General features: G+C 55.3%; 1 protein-coding gene and 1 non-coding gene across 4 annotated transcripts; both read right to left on the reverse strand.

Annotated features, from left to right (window-relative positions):
• Nucleotides 1-4445: 4445 nt before the first annotated feature.
• LOC118717933 (melanoma-associated antigen D4) lies at nucleotides 4446-11283 on the reverse strand. 3 transcript variants are annotated; one of them, XM_045581031.1, is made up of 14 exons: nucleotides 11137-11283; nucleotides 9832-10097; nucleotides 9419-9536; nucleotides 8763-9307; nucleotides 8194-8415; nucleotides 8030-8093; nucleotides 7791-7870; nucleotides 7295-7386; nucleotides 6855-6934; nucleotides 6728-6770; nucleotides 6284-6346; nucleotides 5648-5762; nucleotides 4861-5288; nucleotides 4446-4669 (listed from the first exon to the last, which is right to left on the reverse strand). In XM_045581031.1, the coding sequence occupies exons 2-14, from the start codon at nucleotides 10069-10071 to the stop codon at nucleotides 4660-4662; spliced, it is 2100 nt and encodes a 699-aa protein (XP_045436987.1). In that variant the 5' UTR covers nucleotides 10072-10097; nucleotides 11137-11283; the 3' UTR covers nucleotides 4446-4659. The 3 variants fall into 3 exon arrangements, with proteins under 3 accessions (XP_045436987.1, XP_036292081.1, XP_036292082.1); XM_036436188.2 differs by having other exon boundaries at nucleotides 8763-9536; XM_036436189.2 differs by having other exon boundaries at nucleotides 8763-9536; nucleotides 9832-10072; nucleotides 11137-11278.
• LOC118717939 lies at nucleotides 6018-6145 on the reverse strand. Its single transcript, XR_004987663.1, has one exon. It is a non-coding gene; the product is annotated as a small nucleolar RNA SNORA11 (small nucleolar RNA).
• Nucleotides 11284-17374: the final 6091 nt, after the last annotated feature.

Here is a 17374-nt window from a genome sequence, read left to right on the forward strand (position 1 = left end):
ACCTGCCTTCCCTTCTCCATGGAAGGCAACCAGCCTCTTCCATTGTTCTCAGCATGATGCGACTCTCACCCAAGGTGTCCTGTCCTCCACTGACCAAGGTGTGGGCATGGAGTCCCAGTGGGTGCCCACGCCTTGGCTTCTGACTGACAAGTAGACCACAATGGGGTGAGGAGTCGTCTACTCCTGACAGGGACTACCGAGTCTCTCAGGGGCACCATCTTCATGGCCTTTATCCACTGTCTTCCTCATTCCCTTTTTCAGCATTTATCTCTATCGTTGAAAGTGTTACAGAAGCCCCCCTATGTGCGCCCATTGACCCAGCAGCAGCACCACCCAGGCTTTATCACAATATTGTCTGTGTCCATGGGCTATGCCCATATGCATATCAGTTCCCCAGTTCACCTCTCCTCACCCACCCACCCACTGCTCATGTCCCCCTTCCCTCTGCAATTCCTCAGTTGGTTCATGATTCTATGTCTCTGGATCTTTTTTTTTTTTTTTTTTTTTTTTATCAGTTGACTTTGTTTGTTAGATTCCACATATGAGTGATGGGGAAGTGGGACATATACATGCAAAAAAAATGAAACTAGACCACCAACACAGACAATAAACAGCAATAAACTCAAAATAGACGGGAGACTTGAATGTAAGTCCTGAAACAAAAAACAAAACAAACAGCCGAAACTGGTTTGGCTCAGTGGATAGAGCATCGACCTGCGGGCTAAAATGTCCCAGGTTCGATTCCGGTCAAGGGCATGTCCCTTGGTTGCAGGCTCATCTCCAATAGGGGATGTGCAAGAGGCAGCTGATCGATGATTCTCTCTCATCGATGTTTCTAACTCTCTATCCCTCTCTCTTCCTCTCTGTAAAAAATCAATAAAAAACAAACAAACAAAAAAAAAAAAAAACTAAGAAAAACCCCCCAGGCAACAAAATCTTAGACATCTCTCATAGCAATGTGTTTGCCAATACATCTCCGACCTAGGGCAAGGGAATCTAAGGAGAAGAGAAACAAATGGAGCTACCACAAAATAAAAAGCTACTGCACAGCAAAAGGAAACATCAACAACATGTATGGGAGAACATGTTTGCCAATGGTACACCTGATCAAGGCTTAAATTCCAAAATATGTAAGGAATTCACACAATGCAACAAAAGGAAGATAGACACTCCGATTAAAATGGGCAATGGACCTAAATAGACACTTCTCCAAAATAGACGTATAGATGGCCAGGAGACATCTGAAAAAATGCCCAAACTCACTGATCAGCAGACAGATGCAAATTAAAAGAGCAATGCGTTATCTCCTCACACATGTCAGAGTGGCTGTTGTCAACAAATCAACCAGTGGTGGCCAGGTTGTGGAGAATAGGGAAGCCCCATACACTGCTGGTGGGAATGCAGACTGCTGCAGCCATTATGGAAAACAGCATGGAGTTTTCTCAAAAAAAAAAAAAAAAAATTAAACATGGAACTGCCATTTGACCCAGAGATGCCACTTCTAGGAATATATCCTAAGAAGACAGAAACAGCCATCAGAAAGAACACAAGCACCCCTACATTCATACCAGCACAATGTACAATAGCCAAGATCTGGAAACAGCCCAAGTGCCCGTCAGTGGATGAGTGGATAACATAGCTGTGGTGTATTGACACCGAGGAATACTATGCAGCTGTAAAACACACACACACACACACACACACACACACACACACACACACACAAAACAAGGAGCGCTTACCCTTTGAGACAGCATGGAGGGACCTGGAGAGTATTGTGCTAAGACAACTATCACATGATCTTTCTCATTCTTTCTCCTTCCCTCTCTTCCTCCTCCCTCACCCCCGGCTAGATCCTTTGTGTTGGAGGCCTCACCCCACAGGGACCAAAAGGATGGTTGAGGAGACCACGTTGATAAAGTACTAGAAATGGAGGGCAGACAAATGACTCAGCTGAGCCAAGAGCGCTTAACCATAACCCAGCAGTGAGGATCCTCCCAGAGTAAACATCTTTAACCTGCCCCCTCCCCACTTCCAGGCTGTCTGTGAGACTGGCAGTGGCATGTGGCCCTGCATGCTAGGGGGAAGTCGCACGATTGCTCTACAGTAGAGTTGAACAACATTTAGACACCCAGGACACCTCTCACCTCCCAGGAGCGGGCAAATTACTTTCCCCAAACCCTCTGGGGTTTGAGGAGAGACTTACTCTCTGCAGGGGATGAGCCAGCAGATTTGTGGACTCGGGAACTCCGGGGAATCCAAACCCGATGTAGGGATTTACCTGAGATATTGACCTAAAAGTTCACCCCCTAGCCTCATTCCCAGCTTGGTGAACAAGCTGCGGCCATCTTGCCCTTTCCCATGGATCCAGGAGGTTGTAACCTGGATCATGTAATCATTGCCCTGAGAGCCTCTTGGGTTTGTCATCCGTGCAATGGGCCTGACCATCCCCTTTCCTAGGCCCATACACGAATTTATACGTGGATATTGAGAGAATTTATGCATCATGGTCAATAACTGGAAACTAGGGAATAATGCTTGTCCATCAAAGAGTGAGAGGAGTCAGAGGGCGCAGGCCTGGGTCGGGGGAAAGCTGTGCAGGCTGCCCAGGTACCCCCACACCTCATCACAGGGTCTGCTGTGCAGTAGGGTCTCAGGAACCCCTTGGGGAGATGCACTGTGGGCCTCTGTGGTCAGGGAGCCTGTGGAAGAACCTGGATTGGGGGTGGGGTGGGAAGTGGGGAGGGCTTGGAGGCCATCCTGACCATTCCAGGAGACCCACAGTCTGGCTGCATTCCCCAGGGCCCACCTGCCTCCCCTCTGCTCTCCTCCTCGATGGTCACCCTGCAGGCTGTGGGGGATGGGGCCTCAGGGGAGGTTGACCATGCGGAAGGGCTGTGGACAGGGGAGCTGTCAACCTGCAGGCCTGGGGACACCCCCCACCCAACACCCTGCCTCTGAGGGCTGCTTTCTCCTCCTCTCCAGACGAGCTGCCTTATCTCAAGTGCCCTCTGCACACAGTGCTCAAGCTCACAGCCATGGCTGTCATGAGCCCCACACTCATCCCTGCCAAGGCATGTGCCTACTGTGTGCACAACAGGGCCTGGGGAGTTTCCCAGGCCGAGGGTGCAGAAATGTCAGGTATCATTCATCACAGCAGGGCTGGGACCCCAGGCATCCTGCACCCCCACCGTCAAGCCTCAGTCCTGCCCCTGGAAACCTAAAGGGAAGGGGGCTCCTATTCGCACAGAATCACAGAGGGCCCGTTTGGCCAAGCAGGGACCAGCAGCCAGGGGGGGCAGGAATGGCGGCGATGAGCACCAAGACAGAAACCTCCCTGAAGCCTGCCTTAGGGGAGGGTGGGACAGAGCCAGTTTCCTGAGTCGGGGGGAGTCTGCAGTGCCATAGGACCCTGCGCTCGGAAAGGCTCCCCATGAAACCCAATGTTCTCTTGGAAACTCAGTAACATTTAAGCAAGGGGACCCATGTTGGCATTTCCACTGCCCCCGCCAACCCGAAATCCTGTAGTGGGGTCTAGGTCAGCCCTGGCAGAAAGAGGAGACCCTCTGCTCATGGAAAAGAGGCAATGGGGACAGGGACCCCTTCACTAGTCCCTCCCTCCACTTGACCTGGGGTCCTGTTCCTGCCGATGTGTGCGCCTGAGGGAGCTCCGTCTCTGTCCCTGCCCACGCCGAGGCCTTCGCAGGGACCCTCTGAGTCTCTGCCCTCACTGTGGTCCGCTGGCGGGACCGCAGAACCGCCTGCCACCCTCCCATGGGAATCACCCAGGCCTGGGGTTCACCGGGACCTAGGCCTGGCCTTGGCCGCACTGGGACAGCCCTGCTCCCGAGGAAGGGCTCCAGGGCCCACAGAAGCCTCAGGTGAGGGCCACAGGCAATGGTCTCCAGGTCCCTGGCAGCTGGCAGCTGTTTTCATTGAAGCTCCCTCAGCAGCAATGGCCCTCCTGCTACCTGCTGGCCAGGAGGTTATCCTCTTGAAGCCTATGTCATTGTTGTCCCAAAAGGTGTGTCTAAGGAATGAGGTCCTGAACTCGGGTGGGTGATGAGGAAAGGGTTCTGAGCTGGCACCTCCAGAGGTGGGGACCGGGAGGTGGGCCCTCCAAAGGTGGGAACCAGGAGGTGAGTCCTGCTGGGTGAGTGTGCGCCATGCCCCTTGGGGACAGAGACAGTGGCACCAACCCATAGCCTCCACCCCATCCCTTCCCCTGCTCTCCCCCGTTGGTGTCTAACTGGCGCTGCACCCTGGAGATGGTCCCAAGACCGTGTGGACCAAAGCTCTGGAAGCTCATGGCCTCTGCACTCCAAGACTCCTCCACCTCTCCCAGCGCCCTCCGGCCTCTGGGGCAGCGGGGAGCCCGCCCCCACTCCCGTCCAGAGGGCGGACCGTGGGCCACGCAGAGCAGCATGTGCACAGGAAACCAGCCATTTCACTTTGCATCTTTATTGTGACACCAATACCAAAAACACGACAGCACGACAACAGCACACAGTGAAAGCAGGAGGGCAAGGAGCTTCTTTTGCATGCCATCTTCGATGGGCAGGCAGAGGCGGGCGGCCTAGAGTGCTAAGTGAACACGGGGTCTGAGGAGTGAACACGGGGTCTGAGGAGGCACTCTGGCTGGGTGGTTGCTGTGGGTCATCAGCGAGGCCTGCGAACACGGGACAAGAAGAGACGAGAGAGGCAGAAAAGCAGGTGAAACAGGGGCGGCATGAAGGACAAAAGAAGGCTCTGTCCGCACTCCCGCGGTGCCCCCCGCCCCACGCCAGGCCTCCCGCCGACCCCCCACGGCCCCTCCTCGGCCCACCCTTCGGGGTCTCCTCCATCCTCCCCAAAGCTTACTGGATCCAGGAGAAGAAGTTGGCAGCGGTCCTGGCGGCATTTCTGGTGCGGATGGTGGAGCTGGTGCTAGGGCCATCGATGAGGCTGGCGTTGGCCGCACCAAGGTTGCCGCTGCTGACGCCAGCTCGCCAAGTGGTTCTGTTGGCACGGTTGCTATTCAGGATGTACTGGTGGTATCGGGCCCAGAACGCAAAGGGGATCCTGGCCCAGGCGTCGCCAAAATCTCCGTCCTCATCCCAGGTCAGGAGCTCCACCTGCACGTCGTCCCAGCTCCAGCGGCCAATCAGAGCCTCGTCCCCGATGTTCATGCGGGCCCGCATCTGGGCCCTGGCGTGCTCCTCGGCCATATCCGAATCCATGGTCCTGAAGGCGTCGTCCACAGCCTCCAGGAAGTGGGCCTTCCAGTCCCGGGGGTCTCGGTTCTGGTACTGCAGTGGGGGGAAGAGCAGCCATCCTGACCGCGATCTCGGCCCGCGCTCACTGAGCGCCTGCTTCCCGCCCCCACGCACGCCCCTGTGCACTGCTGGCCATCACAGTAACCACGAAGACCACGGGAGGCGGGACCGCTGCCCCTTTCCGGCCCAGCCCTGGGATCTGGCCCCACCCTGGCACTTACTGCCTCTGCAAACCTGGGCGAGGCGCCTAGGAACCTTCCTGAGCCTCGGTGCCCTCAGTGCACACACAGACCGCACGCACAAGGAGCCCCTGGCCCAGAGCCACACAAGGGGTGGGAAGGGCCGGCCCCCGGGCCTGGCCCCCCGGCAGGGGCTCTCCCTCGGTCCGTTACCTGGGCGATGAATCGCAGCACCCTCATCTTGCTGGTCTCAAAGCGGGCCCGCAGGCCCCAGAAGAACTCATACTCGGGTGGGCTGCTGTTGGGGACCTTCTTGTATTCCAGGTACCTCAGGGGACAAGACAAGAGTCACCTTTTGCCTCCAGCCAGCAGGCAGGTGGGCTGCTGCACCAATGGCTGCCAGCTGGCCCCTTCCCAGCCCCGAGGCTGCAGCTCAGAGTCCCTGATTGCCCCTGGCACCCCACTCCCCCTCCCCGAGCTCACTGCCAGGGTTTCTGCCTCCAACACCGAGACCTTCAAAGCCCGGGCTGTGTGTGGCTCCTGCCTGGCGAGCACGGGGAGGTGTGTGTGCGGGGGAGGGGACACGTGTCGGGTGCTTGTGCATAGGAAGGCCACACGTTTGGTGCCCCTTGTCACAGTGACCCCAGTTCCTGTTGGGTGTGTTGTAAACAGAGAGCCATTTCTCCAGGCACCCTGCTCTGAGCACACCCCGCCACATTGCCCATGCCCTCTGGCCCCAGAGCCTCCATCCCTGGAGAGTGGACAGCCAGGACACGCAGTGGCTTCCTCAGCCAGACTCGCACACCAGGGGGGCGCCAGGGTGAGACAGGAAACGTGGTCAGTACTTACTTCTGCCTCACAAAGTCGGATGTAATGAGCTTCTTCAGATCGCCAAGGAATGGGTGCCTCACCCTGAGGGCAAGGAGAGAGTCCGTGACTCGAGCGGATGGCAGTGCCCGCTGTGGGCAGGAGCACTCGCCACCAGGACCGAGCGCTTCCCGGCCCGTGAGGCCTGGGCATGCAGGGGTCTGACGGCCACTCGTCTGGCGGCAATGGCCTGCACGGGGTTTGGAAGGAGCCCCGGGTTCTGGTGCTTTGTCTTAGCTGCCCTCTGGGGGACAGAGAGGGGCCACGGAGCAGAGGGGGCCCAGAGTTCAGGACCGTTTCGCCATGCACCCTGGTGAGAGGCCCTGTGCTCCCCTGCACCAGACCATCGGGCCGGTGGGACCCTGGGGCTTGCTGGGCCCAAGGACAAGCTGAGGGGCAGCGAGAGCCCAGGGGGTCCAATCATACCCAGGGCGCAGTCCCATCTTGCGGAGTGCCTCCCACAGGACAGCTGCCAGGGCAGATGAGGTACAAGAGTTTAGAACACGGAGGCGAGACAGGGGGCAGCCCCCCAGCGGCGGGCCCGACAACTCACCCTCGCTGACACGGTTGCCATTCATGAAGATGACTCCCAGGATCACCAGGAGGAGGCTCAGCCTGGGAGTGTCCTTGGTCCTAGCGGGGTAGAAAGAGGGAACCTGTCCAGCAGCCATTGGCCCAGGAGACTGCACACCCAGCTCACCCAACCAGCCTCTCCCAGGCTGCCTGCCCCGTGACAGGGCACTTAGCTCTTCCCACTCTGCCCATGGCTGGCTACTCGGTCCAGACAACTCATCCCTCCGCTTAAGGCTGCGTAAGTCCATCCACCCAATGTGGATGCTGACACACCTCCCGGGATTCTGCCACTTGGCAGTCATTGGTGCCACGCCCTGGGGGTGGGCACTGTGCTGGGCCCTCTGGCCCTGTCTTCCTGTTGCTCTGAGAGGAGGGGGAGGCACCACCTGGGAAGGCCACAGACCCCCCGCCCTTTCTCACTTTCCCAGGAGGCGAGCAGAAGAATCCCGCGTGCAGGTGAGAATGTACAGGTGTTCTTCCTTGTCGATCTCCTTCAGGTGGATCCCGAACTTCTGCACGGGGAGAACACAGAGTGTGAGGTCAGAAACCCACGCCAGGTGTCCTGCTGGCAGTCACTCCATTCCCGCCAGAACAGCTCCTAGGCAGGAAACCCAAGGTGCTGGGGGAGCGCGCAGTGAACAAAGGGAGGGCGCGGAGGCACAGGCCTGTGGGGGGCTCTGGCACTGGCCGAGGCAAAGGGACCCACTTCAGGAGACGATAGACACCCCCTCCCCCCGCGAGAGCACGAGGGGGAGGAAGTATGCACGCGGTGGGCGCTCCCAGGTGGAGAAGCCAGGCAAGGCTTGGGGAACAGGCGGGACTGACACTGGGCCTCCGAAGGCTACAGGGGACAGGGCTTCCCTGCCTCTCTTGCCCCCCCCAGAGCTGTCCCCCACCCCCACCCCATGCAGCCCACCTTTTCCAGGGTGTATGTCGCCCGCTCAATGATCTCAGGAAAGTGCTCGTCAAATTCACGGATGACGTCCTTCATCATGTCTGCAGGGGGAGGGGGGGGCAGAGAACGCATCTGGGCTGAGCAGAAGGCCACATGGCTGCAGCCCCTGGGTAACTGGGAGCCTCTGATGGGTGGGGCACCGGGGAGGACTGGGAGAGGAGGGAGGGCAGACAGAGCTCAGGGATGGGGCAGTTGTCCACCTGAGCGCTTGATGGGGATCTTCTTGTAGTCCTTGATCATCAGGTACTTCACCAGCTTATTTGCCTGGACAAGGAGAGGCGAAGGAACAGGTGAGCTCAAGGAACCGGCCAGCCAGGAAGGGGAGGGGTGGCAGAGGGGGGAGGGCGGAGGGCAGACTGCTTACCCTATCTTGCAGAAGGGCCACGTTGCGGGGTGGCAAGCTCAGTACGTGCCTTGAGGGCACCTGGGGCCTCTGGGCCGCCGGGGGCCGAGGGCCCATCTGAGCCCGTGGGGCCATCTGAGCCCGCACTCTCACTATGGGCTGCGATGCTCTCCAGGTCGCTGGGACCGCAGGAGGCTCTCTCTCGTCCTCGCTGCTCTCATACTCATAATCCAGGTGCTTGGACTGCAGCATTGGGGAGAAGAGAGACCCGGGGCCACCAGGCTTACTGTGCCCAAGCCCCTGGCAACGTCTTTTCCAGGGCAGGCACTTGGATATGAGAGTAGTAGGAACAGCGGGTGGCATGTGCAGAGGGCTCACTAAGTGCCAGGCACCGAGCCAACCTCTTGTACCTCCAGGCCGGAGGGTAGGGACTACGTGTAAAGGAGTAAAGACATGCTAGCGCACTTGTGTTATAGAAACTCGGACACGTTGAGAGAAGAAGAGGGCAGGGGAGGGGAGGGGAGCGGAGGGGAGGGGAGGGCGCAGAAGAGCAGGGGAGGGGACCATGGGGGCTTGCAGGGAGATCTCACCTTCTTTGTTCTCTTGCCTCCCTTCCTGGCCTCATCGCGGTTCTTCTGAGCAGTGGCAGCTGCACCCTCAGGCTCAGGGGCGCTTGTGGCCATCTTGGCCTTGGCAGCAGCTGCTGCCACCACGTTCTGAGGCTCCACCCAGCGAGTCTTAGCGACAGCCTTCCCAGACTTGGCGGTCTTGGGCCTGGTGGCCGCCCCCTCCCCAGCAGATGCTGCCTGAGCACTGGGGCCCTCTGAGGCAGGCTCTGGGGCCGGGGCGGGCCTCTTGGGGCGGGGGAAGGCTAGGCCACTGACACCTGCCGGCTGGGTGAAATCAAAGCCATCATTCTGGCCCAGAAAGGGTTTCTTGGGCTGGGTGGCACCCCCCTCACTGGCACCTGCAGCCCGAGAGGAAGCAGCCTCTCGGGCCTGGGGGGCTGGCTGGGGCTGTGAGGAGGTTGCAGGCGCCCCCGAGGAGGTTGCAGGCGCCATCTCACCGTTGCCTGGCCCCTGGGAGCTGCGCGAAGAAGATGCCGAGCGCTGGCCATTTTCTCTGGAGGCAGGCCCTGTGGTCATGAGGCGGCTAGTGACCACCTGATTGTAGAGGGCACGGGCGGCAGCCGCAGCAGCCCGGGCAGCAGCCCGGGCAGCTGTCCGGGCAGCACGGGCGGAGTCACCTCGGCCTCCATTGCCAGACTGGTCGTCCTCCTCATTGGGGGCCGGATCTGTATCCGCTCGGAACGCATCCACCAGGGTGCGGGCCAGCATAGGGTGGTCCAGTTCCCAGGGCTCATTCTGCAAGGCCAGGGCGAGGGAAGGGGGAGGCACACCACTTTGCACCCTTGCGCATCTTGCTTCCCTGTGCTGGCCAGCCTCTTCCAGGCAGCCCCCCACCCCACCCGACACAGCCCTCCCCCCTCCCCCCACCCCGGGCCCCCCTCCACTCCCCTTCTCCCAGCAGAAAAGGGAAGGTTTCCTTTGGGGTGCTAGGCAGTGCTTCCCCGCCACCCCTCTCCTCCACCCCCTCCCCTCTGCACACAGCCCCCCTCCCAGCCCAGCAGGCTAGCAGGTGGCCAAGAAGGGGCCTCACCGCCAAGACACGCAGGCTTGTTCCCAAGCTCCCAAAGGCGCGGAGGAGATGAATGTCAAAGCTGGTGAAGGTGCCATAGCCCCCGAAAGCACCGAATTCCTCATAATCATTTCCGTCAATTCCGTCAAACATCTCGTACTCCCTCACTTCCTCCAGACCGTCCTCCATGATGTCTTCAACGTTGTTGTTGTTGTTGTTGCTGCAGCACTCCGCTTCCATGGGGGAGCTTCCCTCAGCCATGCTGGGTCCCAAGAAGAGAGCTCAGCCTGAGAGGGAGGGGGGCCTCTTCAGAGGGAGGCGGGGGGGGGGGGGTGTGGGGGGGAGCGGAGGCGGGGTTTCTCAGGAGGTGGGATTTCTCAGGAGGTGGGATTTCTGGGGAGGTGGGGGGAGAGCGACAGGCAGCCATCATCCCCTCACTGGGCAGAAGGGGGGGGGGGATCTGCTGGGGTCCATTCTGTCTGTCAGAGACAGAGCCCTCAGACAGGGAGAGAGCAGGTCCAAGGAGATCTCCTCCTCCCCTCCCACCCGCCACACCCCCCCTCCGCATTGAAAGGGGAGCTGAGGTCCAGGCAGGCTCCCCATCGCGGTGGCTGGCGAGATTTGAATGGAGGGGTGGACCAGCGGGCTTTGGGCTGCAGAAACCCCAAAGGGGATGATGGATGCATCCACAGAAGGGGAAACAAAGGGCCCGGATGTCAGGGCTGGAGCAGGGAGCCAGGATGAAGGGGAAGCCCGAGAGGTGCGAGGCGCGGATACCTGGGGACCACGGGAAGCTCTGAATGCCAGGGACCCTTTGGCGAGGAGGTCTGGGTGGGAGGGGCAGTGGTGGGAGGGATTCGAGGGATTCTGGTCAGGTCGGGTAGGGCTCACACAGGAACGCTAGGGGAAGATGGGGGGGGGGGCGGGCGACGGCGGGGGGCAGGGAGGGCGGCGGGTCTGGGCGAGGTTCCAATGAGAAGCGGGGGTCTCCGAATGCAGGATTGCAATGCCAGGGCAGGGAGGGGTCTGGAGTGGCTGGGTGGGGACAGGGCCTGTTTCTAGAGCAGCTCAGCCCGAGCACAACGGGTCCAGGCGTGGGATCCGGTGTCACCAGGGCTCGGATCCCCGGAGCCCGGGTCCCAGGATGGGGAGGATGGGGCTCCTGTCCAGACCACGGGTCTAACGCGGTTCTGGTTCGGGTTCTGAGTGCTGCAGGAGGGGGCGGGGGGAGCGCTGCAGGGGGTGGCGTGCGCTGTCCCGGGAGGAGTGGCGCAGCATGCAGGGGTCCACTCGCCTCTCCAGGTCCTGTCCGGGCTGGATCCTTACCTTCGCTGGGGCTCCAATGGCGTCGCTCCTCAGCACCAGGAACCCCGCAGCCGCGCCCTCGCCTGCTGCTGCCAGCACAGCAGCTCCGACCACCCCGCCCCTTTTCTCTGCACACCCCCCGCGGCTGGGCAGCCTGCGCATGCGCCGACCCCTTCAGCCCGCCCGCTCTCCCAACAAAAGCCCTGTCCACCGGGTCCCCAGTGCGCATGCGATTCCGCGGGTGTGCGGGCTGCAGGGCGTGGGGGTGGGGAGCGGGGTGGGGGCGTTTTCTGCTTCCCGCCACATTCCCCTGTCCACCCCTGCCTGGGGCTGCAGGAGCGCGCGCTCAGACCCACCCAGTCAGCACCCCCCACCTTTGCAGCTCTGCCCTCCCTCCCCCTTTCGCCTGAGCACCCCCAGGGTGGTCTGGAACCCACCGCGCCCTGGCTCTGCAGCATGACCGCTAGGTCACAGACACACAGCCCTGTAGCAACAAGGGAGGTAGATGCAAATGGCCAGAGCAGGCCAGCTCCCTTTGTGTTCCCCTCCACTGTCCATCTCTGTGGCCTCCAGGCACATTGGGAACATCTGCCTCCTCCAGCACTCTATGCAGCTTGTCCACCACAGCCAGGTCTGTGCCTGGGCTTGCCTTCCTCCCAAGACTGCCCTGGGAGGTGGAATTCGGCATCCCCATTTTACAGATAAGAAAGCCGAGGCACACAAGCACTGCACCCACTGATTACACCAGGCTCCAGAGCCAGGAAGCAGAAATGCAGAATTTGGGCCCCACGTCCCCCCCAGGGCTGGCCTGGGGACCCGGGCATCCTCCCCCTCTTCAGGTTCCGCCACAGCTCCACCACCCTCCTGCCCTGCCCTGTCCACATCTGTCCCAAACAAGCAAGGTCTGCCTTCCCTGAGCTCCAAGCTCCTGCTCTGCGCCCGGGAGGACACAGGTGGAGGGCCCCAGCCCCAGCCCTGCCCACTCTGCGTGGACCCAGCCAGGGGTGGGGATTGCTCGCCAGGCTGGTCCACTCCCCACTCCCACTGTTAGGCCTTTTCCTGAGTGGCACAGACACGCCGCCCCCGAGGCCTTCCCGGTGCCCACTGGAGCGGCAGGACAATCAGGCACTTGTGTGTGGGAGCCATGGCAAGCCCCGGTTCAGAGTAAATGTTTGTCCTGCTTCCTTCCAGGGCTGGGGCCTGGGGCAGCTGTGGTCTTGCAGGGAGAAGCTGCGCTGGGCTTCAGAATCCTAGGGATGGAGTGCCTGGCCAGTCTGGCCCTAGCTGTGTGAGCCTGCTCAGGTCACTGGGCATCTCTGAGCCCAGTGTCTTCTCCATATGCAAAATGGCAAGCACAAGGACTGGGGAGGCTGCTTTGGAGGCAGGAAATGCTATGCTCTCATCTCAAATGGAAACTGCACGTTTTACACTGACCTTACTCACTTCTATGTGCGGGGAGTGTGTGTGTGTGTGTGTGTGTGTGTGTGTGTGTGTGTGGGTGTGTGTTTTAATTCAATTCAGAGAGGAAGGGAGAGGGAGAGACCTCCTGCACGCCTCCCACTGAGGATGGAGCCCGCAACCCGGGCACGTATGTGCCCTTAACTGGAATCGAACCGAGGACCTTGCAGTCCGCAGGCTGTCGCTCTGTCCTCTGAGCCAAACCAGCTAGGACTATGTGCGTCTTTTTATATCAGCCTCTCCAGGACTCCTGTGCATGAATAGAAACCATTGCTAGGACCACAGCTTTTACTCTCCAGTGACCAATATCAATTCTGCCTGGCTGAATGGCTTTCCTCTGCTGTTGCATAGCAACCGCCCTTGTCAGCTGCCTGCCTCTGTCTCTTCAGCCCTTCCTGCGTAACACGTTTCTGTGGGAGGTGAGCAGACCCTAGACACTGCGAAAGCCTCAGCAAACCGCCGCCATATGCCGAGGAAAGAAAAGGCTGTGTTCCCGTCTCAGATCCACCTGTGCTTTTCAACAAAAACCGTAGTGGGCCTTCATATTCCTTTTGCTTTCTGTTTTATTTTCAATTTGCATTGAAACCTGATCGACATACTACATTGTATTAGTTTCAGGCGCACGACATAATGACTCGACATTCGAATACGTATATTGTGAAGTGATCATCACAGCAAGTCTAGGGCCCAGCCTGCGTGGCTCAGTGGTGGAGCATGGAGCTATGAACCAGGAGGTCACGGTTCAATTCCCCGTCAGGGCACATGCCCAGGTCAGGGCACATGCCCAGGTTGTGGGCTCCATCCCCAGTGTGGGGCGTGCAGGAGGCGGCTGATCCATGATTCTCTCATCGCTGACGTTTCCAACTCTCTCTCCCTCCCCCTTCTTCTCTGGAATCAATAAATATATATTTAAGACAACAACAGAAGACACAGCACAGTAAGTCTAGGTAACATCCCTCACCACACAGTTACAATTTTTTCTCATGTTCCCAACTTTGATCACATTCCCTTTTGTATCCGCCTCTCTGTATGCTATGTGTTATGTAACCATGTGTGCTAATATGCTAATAACTCTGAAATCTATATCCCCAGTTTGACCTTCACCTTTGGGATACAGACCCAGATAGTCACTCTCCTACATGACACTTCCACTTGGATGTCTCAAGGGATCCTCTTAGAAAAGTCTGTTTAGAGCCAGTATTACCCACCCCTTCCACTCACTCGCGGCCCCTCCCCCCCCCCCATCTCCCACCCACACACACACCATCCCTCCTCTTGTTTTCAAAACGCCCATCTTCACACTCTCAGTAAATGGCAACATTTTCCACACAACTGCTCACTGCGGGATAGGCCACTACCACCACTCCCTCTCTCTCAGACACTGCACCCAGATGGGAAACCTCTGCGGCTCTCCAGAGCCAACCAACTCTCTCCCCTCCATCACTCCCAGCACATTGGCCTCCTGGCATTCTCAGCTCTGTGTCCTTTGCTCAGATTACCCCCTGGGCTCTGTTTCTGCTCAATCTCCTTGGGCTACAGCCTGCCTGTAAACGCTATCCAGGCAAGAAGCTGGGAGAACCGGGCTCACCCATCTGAGGGCTCACCTTGTGTTAGTTTCCCTTCCCCAGGGAATCAGTGTCCTGTGTGACCCATGATGCCATGACCTAAAGCTTTATGATTTTTTGGGGGGGGGGGGGGAGTAGGGGGAAGGAAGGCAGGGTTTATAGATATTCAGGTGGGAGAGCCAATTGGCTCCTAGGTACGTGTGCATCCTGGTTTTAATTGTTTCACTGATTCTTTTGCTTTTCCAATGCTTTCAAGTTGTTATATACAGCTAAATCATGATGTGCAGACATGACAGTTTTCTATCTTGTTCTCCCAACTAGTTACCTTATCTTCTAAGCAGCAAATCAGAAAAAAAAAAAATCAAATGAAACAAAAAATACAGAATAATTTAGAGGACACGTGATAAGAATTACAGGACATTTCTCATCAGAAGCAATGCAAGTCAGAAGAAAATGGCATGCCATCTTTGAAACTGTGAAATAATAACGTTCAATTCAGAGTGTTATACTCAAGGGATATTTTTTAAATGAAGCTAAAATAGAAGTTTTTCATACACACCAAATTTGAAATAATTCGTTATCCGTTGATACGCACTACAGGAAATGTTAAGACATAAGAACGTGTTCTGGCATAAGAAAAATAAAAGTAAATGGTAATATGGCCCACCTACGTGAGTAATCAATGCTGTTAATCGCAGATATGAGAATTGATATAAAATGCTTGCCTTCTTATGTTTAAATTTTTTTGGGGGGTGTAATTGATGGTGTGAAGCAAAAATTTGTGGATTGCATTATGTAGTTTTAAGTTATGTAAAATTAATTTCCTGGGCAAAAATAGCCCAAGCAATGGGGGAAATATAAATATACTGCTGTGAGATTCTACGTTTACATATGAGGTTGTACAACATTACCTAAAGGTAGACTGTGCTAAGTTACAGAAGCATCAAATATAAACCCTAATGTCCAAATAATCACAGCTAATAAGCCTACATGGGAGATAAATGGAACCATGAAACGCTCACTTAACTTAAAATAGGCCTTTACAAAAGAAACATATAAGACAAACAGATGAGCAAATAGAAAACAGCTATGTCGATAGGTTTAATTCTAACCATATTAAATACAAATTATCTAAATGCACCGATGATTAAAAGCTAGAAACAAACAAACTGGGTTCCTTTTTATTTTAAATATCTTTTGGGTTTTTAGAGCAGTTTTAGGTTCACAGCAAAACTGAGCAGAAAGTACAGACCAATGGCATATACTACTGCTCCCCCAGAGACATAACCCTCCCCAGTATCAAAACCGTGCACCTGACTGGTATACTGGCAATCAATGAGCCTACAGAGACTCATTATCACTCAGAATCCACAGTTTTCATTAGGGTTCACTGTTGATGTGTATTCCATGCGTTTGGACAAATATGTAATGACATGGATACAACATTATAGGTCCCTGGGACAGAATAAAGAGCCCAGAAAGAAAGGTAATAAATTATTTGATATGAAACTGAATAATATATGTTTGAGTGTGTCCCCTTGGGCAAGAGAAACAAAAGCAGAAATAAATAAAGGGGGCTTCTTCAAACCAAAAGCTCCTGTAGAGTGAAGGGTACTATCTACAAAACAAAGAGACAATCTATTGAATGGGAGAATATATTAACAAATGATTTATCTGATAAGGTTGTTTATCCCCCAAATATGAGAAATCCATACAACTCAATAACAAAAAGTAAGCAATACGATAAAAAAAAAAAATGGGCAGAAGACATGAAAGAAATTTCTCAAAAGAAGACATACAGATGGCCAACACCCATATGAAAACATACTCAACATTATACTCATTAGGATAATGCAAACCAAAGCCACATGATGCTACCTCACACCAGTCAGAATGGGCATTGGTTATGGGGGTTGATTGACGGGAAGAAATTAACCAAAGAACATATATGCATAGCCCATGGACACAGACAATAGTGTGGGGAAGGCCTGGCATGGGGCAAGGGCTGGGTAGAGGGCAGCAAAGGGAGTAAAATGGGAGGCATCTGTAATACTGTCAACAACTAAAAAAGTCAACAAACAACAAGTGTTGTCGAGGATGTGGAGAAAAGACGATACTTGTATACAGTTGCTGGGACTACAAATTGATGCAGCCACTATGGAAAATTTATGGATATTCCTCTTAAAACTAAAAAGAGACCTACCATACAATCCAGCATCACATGTCATTGAGCAAATTCAAAATAAAACCATGAGATGCCACAATACACCTATTAACATGGCCAAAATCCAGAACCCTGGCCATACCAAATTCTGATGTGGATGTGGAGCAAGTGGAAATGCAAAATTGTACAACCACTTTGGAAGACATTTTTGCAGTTCCTTAAATTTGCCTTTCAGCATAACCATTATTGCTTCTCTCACTTTCAGTTCTTATAAGTGTATTTCCAGTAGGACATGATCTCATTCATCTAGGGGAAATGGTGAACAACATAGATTGATGAACAAGAACAGATCCAAAGACAAGGAGGCATGGATCAGACTGTCGTATCTCTGAGGGTGGGTAGCAGAGGGTGGGGATAATGGGGAGAGATCAACCAAAGGACTTGTGTGCCTACATATGAACCTAACCAGTGGTCAAGGACAACAGGGGGGTGGGAGCATGTGTGGGGAGGGATTTGGGATAGGAATGGGGGGGGGTGAGGAAAAATATGTGATACCTTAATCAATAAAGAAATTTTTTTTTAAAAAAACCAAACCTACTCTGACTATATGACCCAGCAGTTGTGCTCCTTTGCATTTACCCAAATGAGCTGAAAATTTCTGTCTAAACAAAAACCTACGCATAGATGTTTATATCAGCTTATTCATAAATGGCAAAATGTGGAAGCAACTAACATGCCCTTAATTAGGTGAATCAAGACAGTGGAATATTATTCAGCACTAAAAAGATATGAACTATCAAGCAATGAAATGATATGGAGAATCACTAAATGAGTATCTCTAACTGAAAGAAGTCAATCTTAAAAGGCTACATTTTGTAAGATTCCAACTATATAACATTCCAGAAAAGGCAAAACTATGGAGATTTAAAAACAAAACAAAACTGGTTTGGCTCAGTGGTAGAGCGTCGGTCTGTGGACTGAAGTGTCCCGGGTTCGATTCCGGTCAAGGGCATGTACATTGGTTGCGAGCACAACCCCAGTGGGGGGTGTGCAGGAGGCAGCTGCCCAATGT

This window comes from Pipistrellus kuhlii, unplaced genomic scaffold, assembly GCF_014108245.1.
Source record: "Pipistrellus kuhlii isolate mPipKuh1 unplaced genomic scaffold, mPipKuh1.p scaffold_m20_p_131, whole genome shotgun sequence".
NCBI classification, from domain to species: Eukaryota; Metazoa; Chordata; class Mammalia; order Chiroptera; family Vespertilionidae; genus Pipistrellus; species Pipistrellus kuhlii.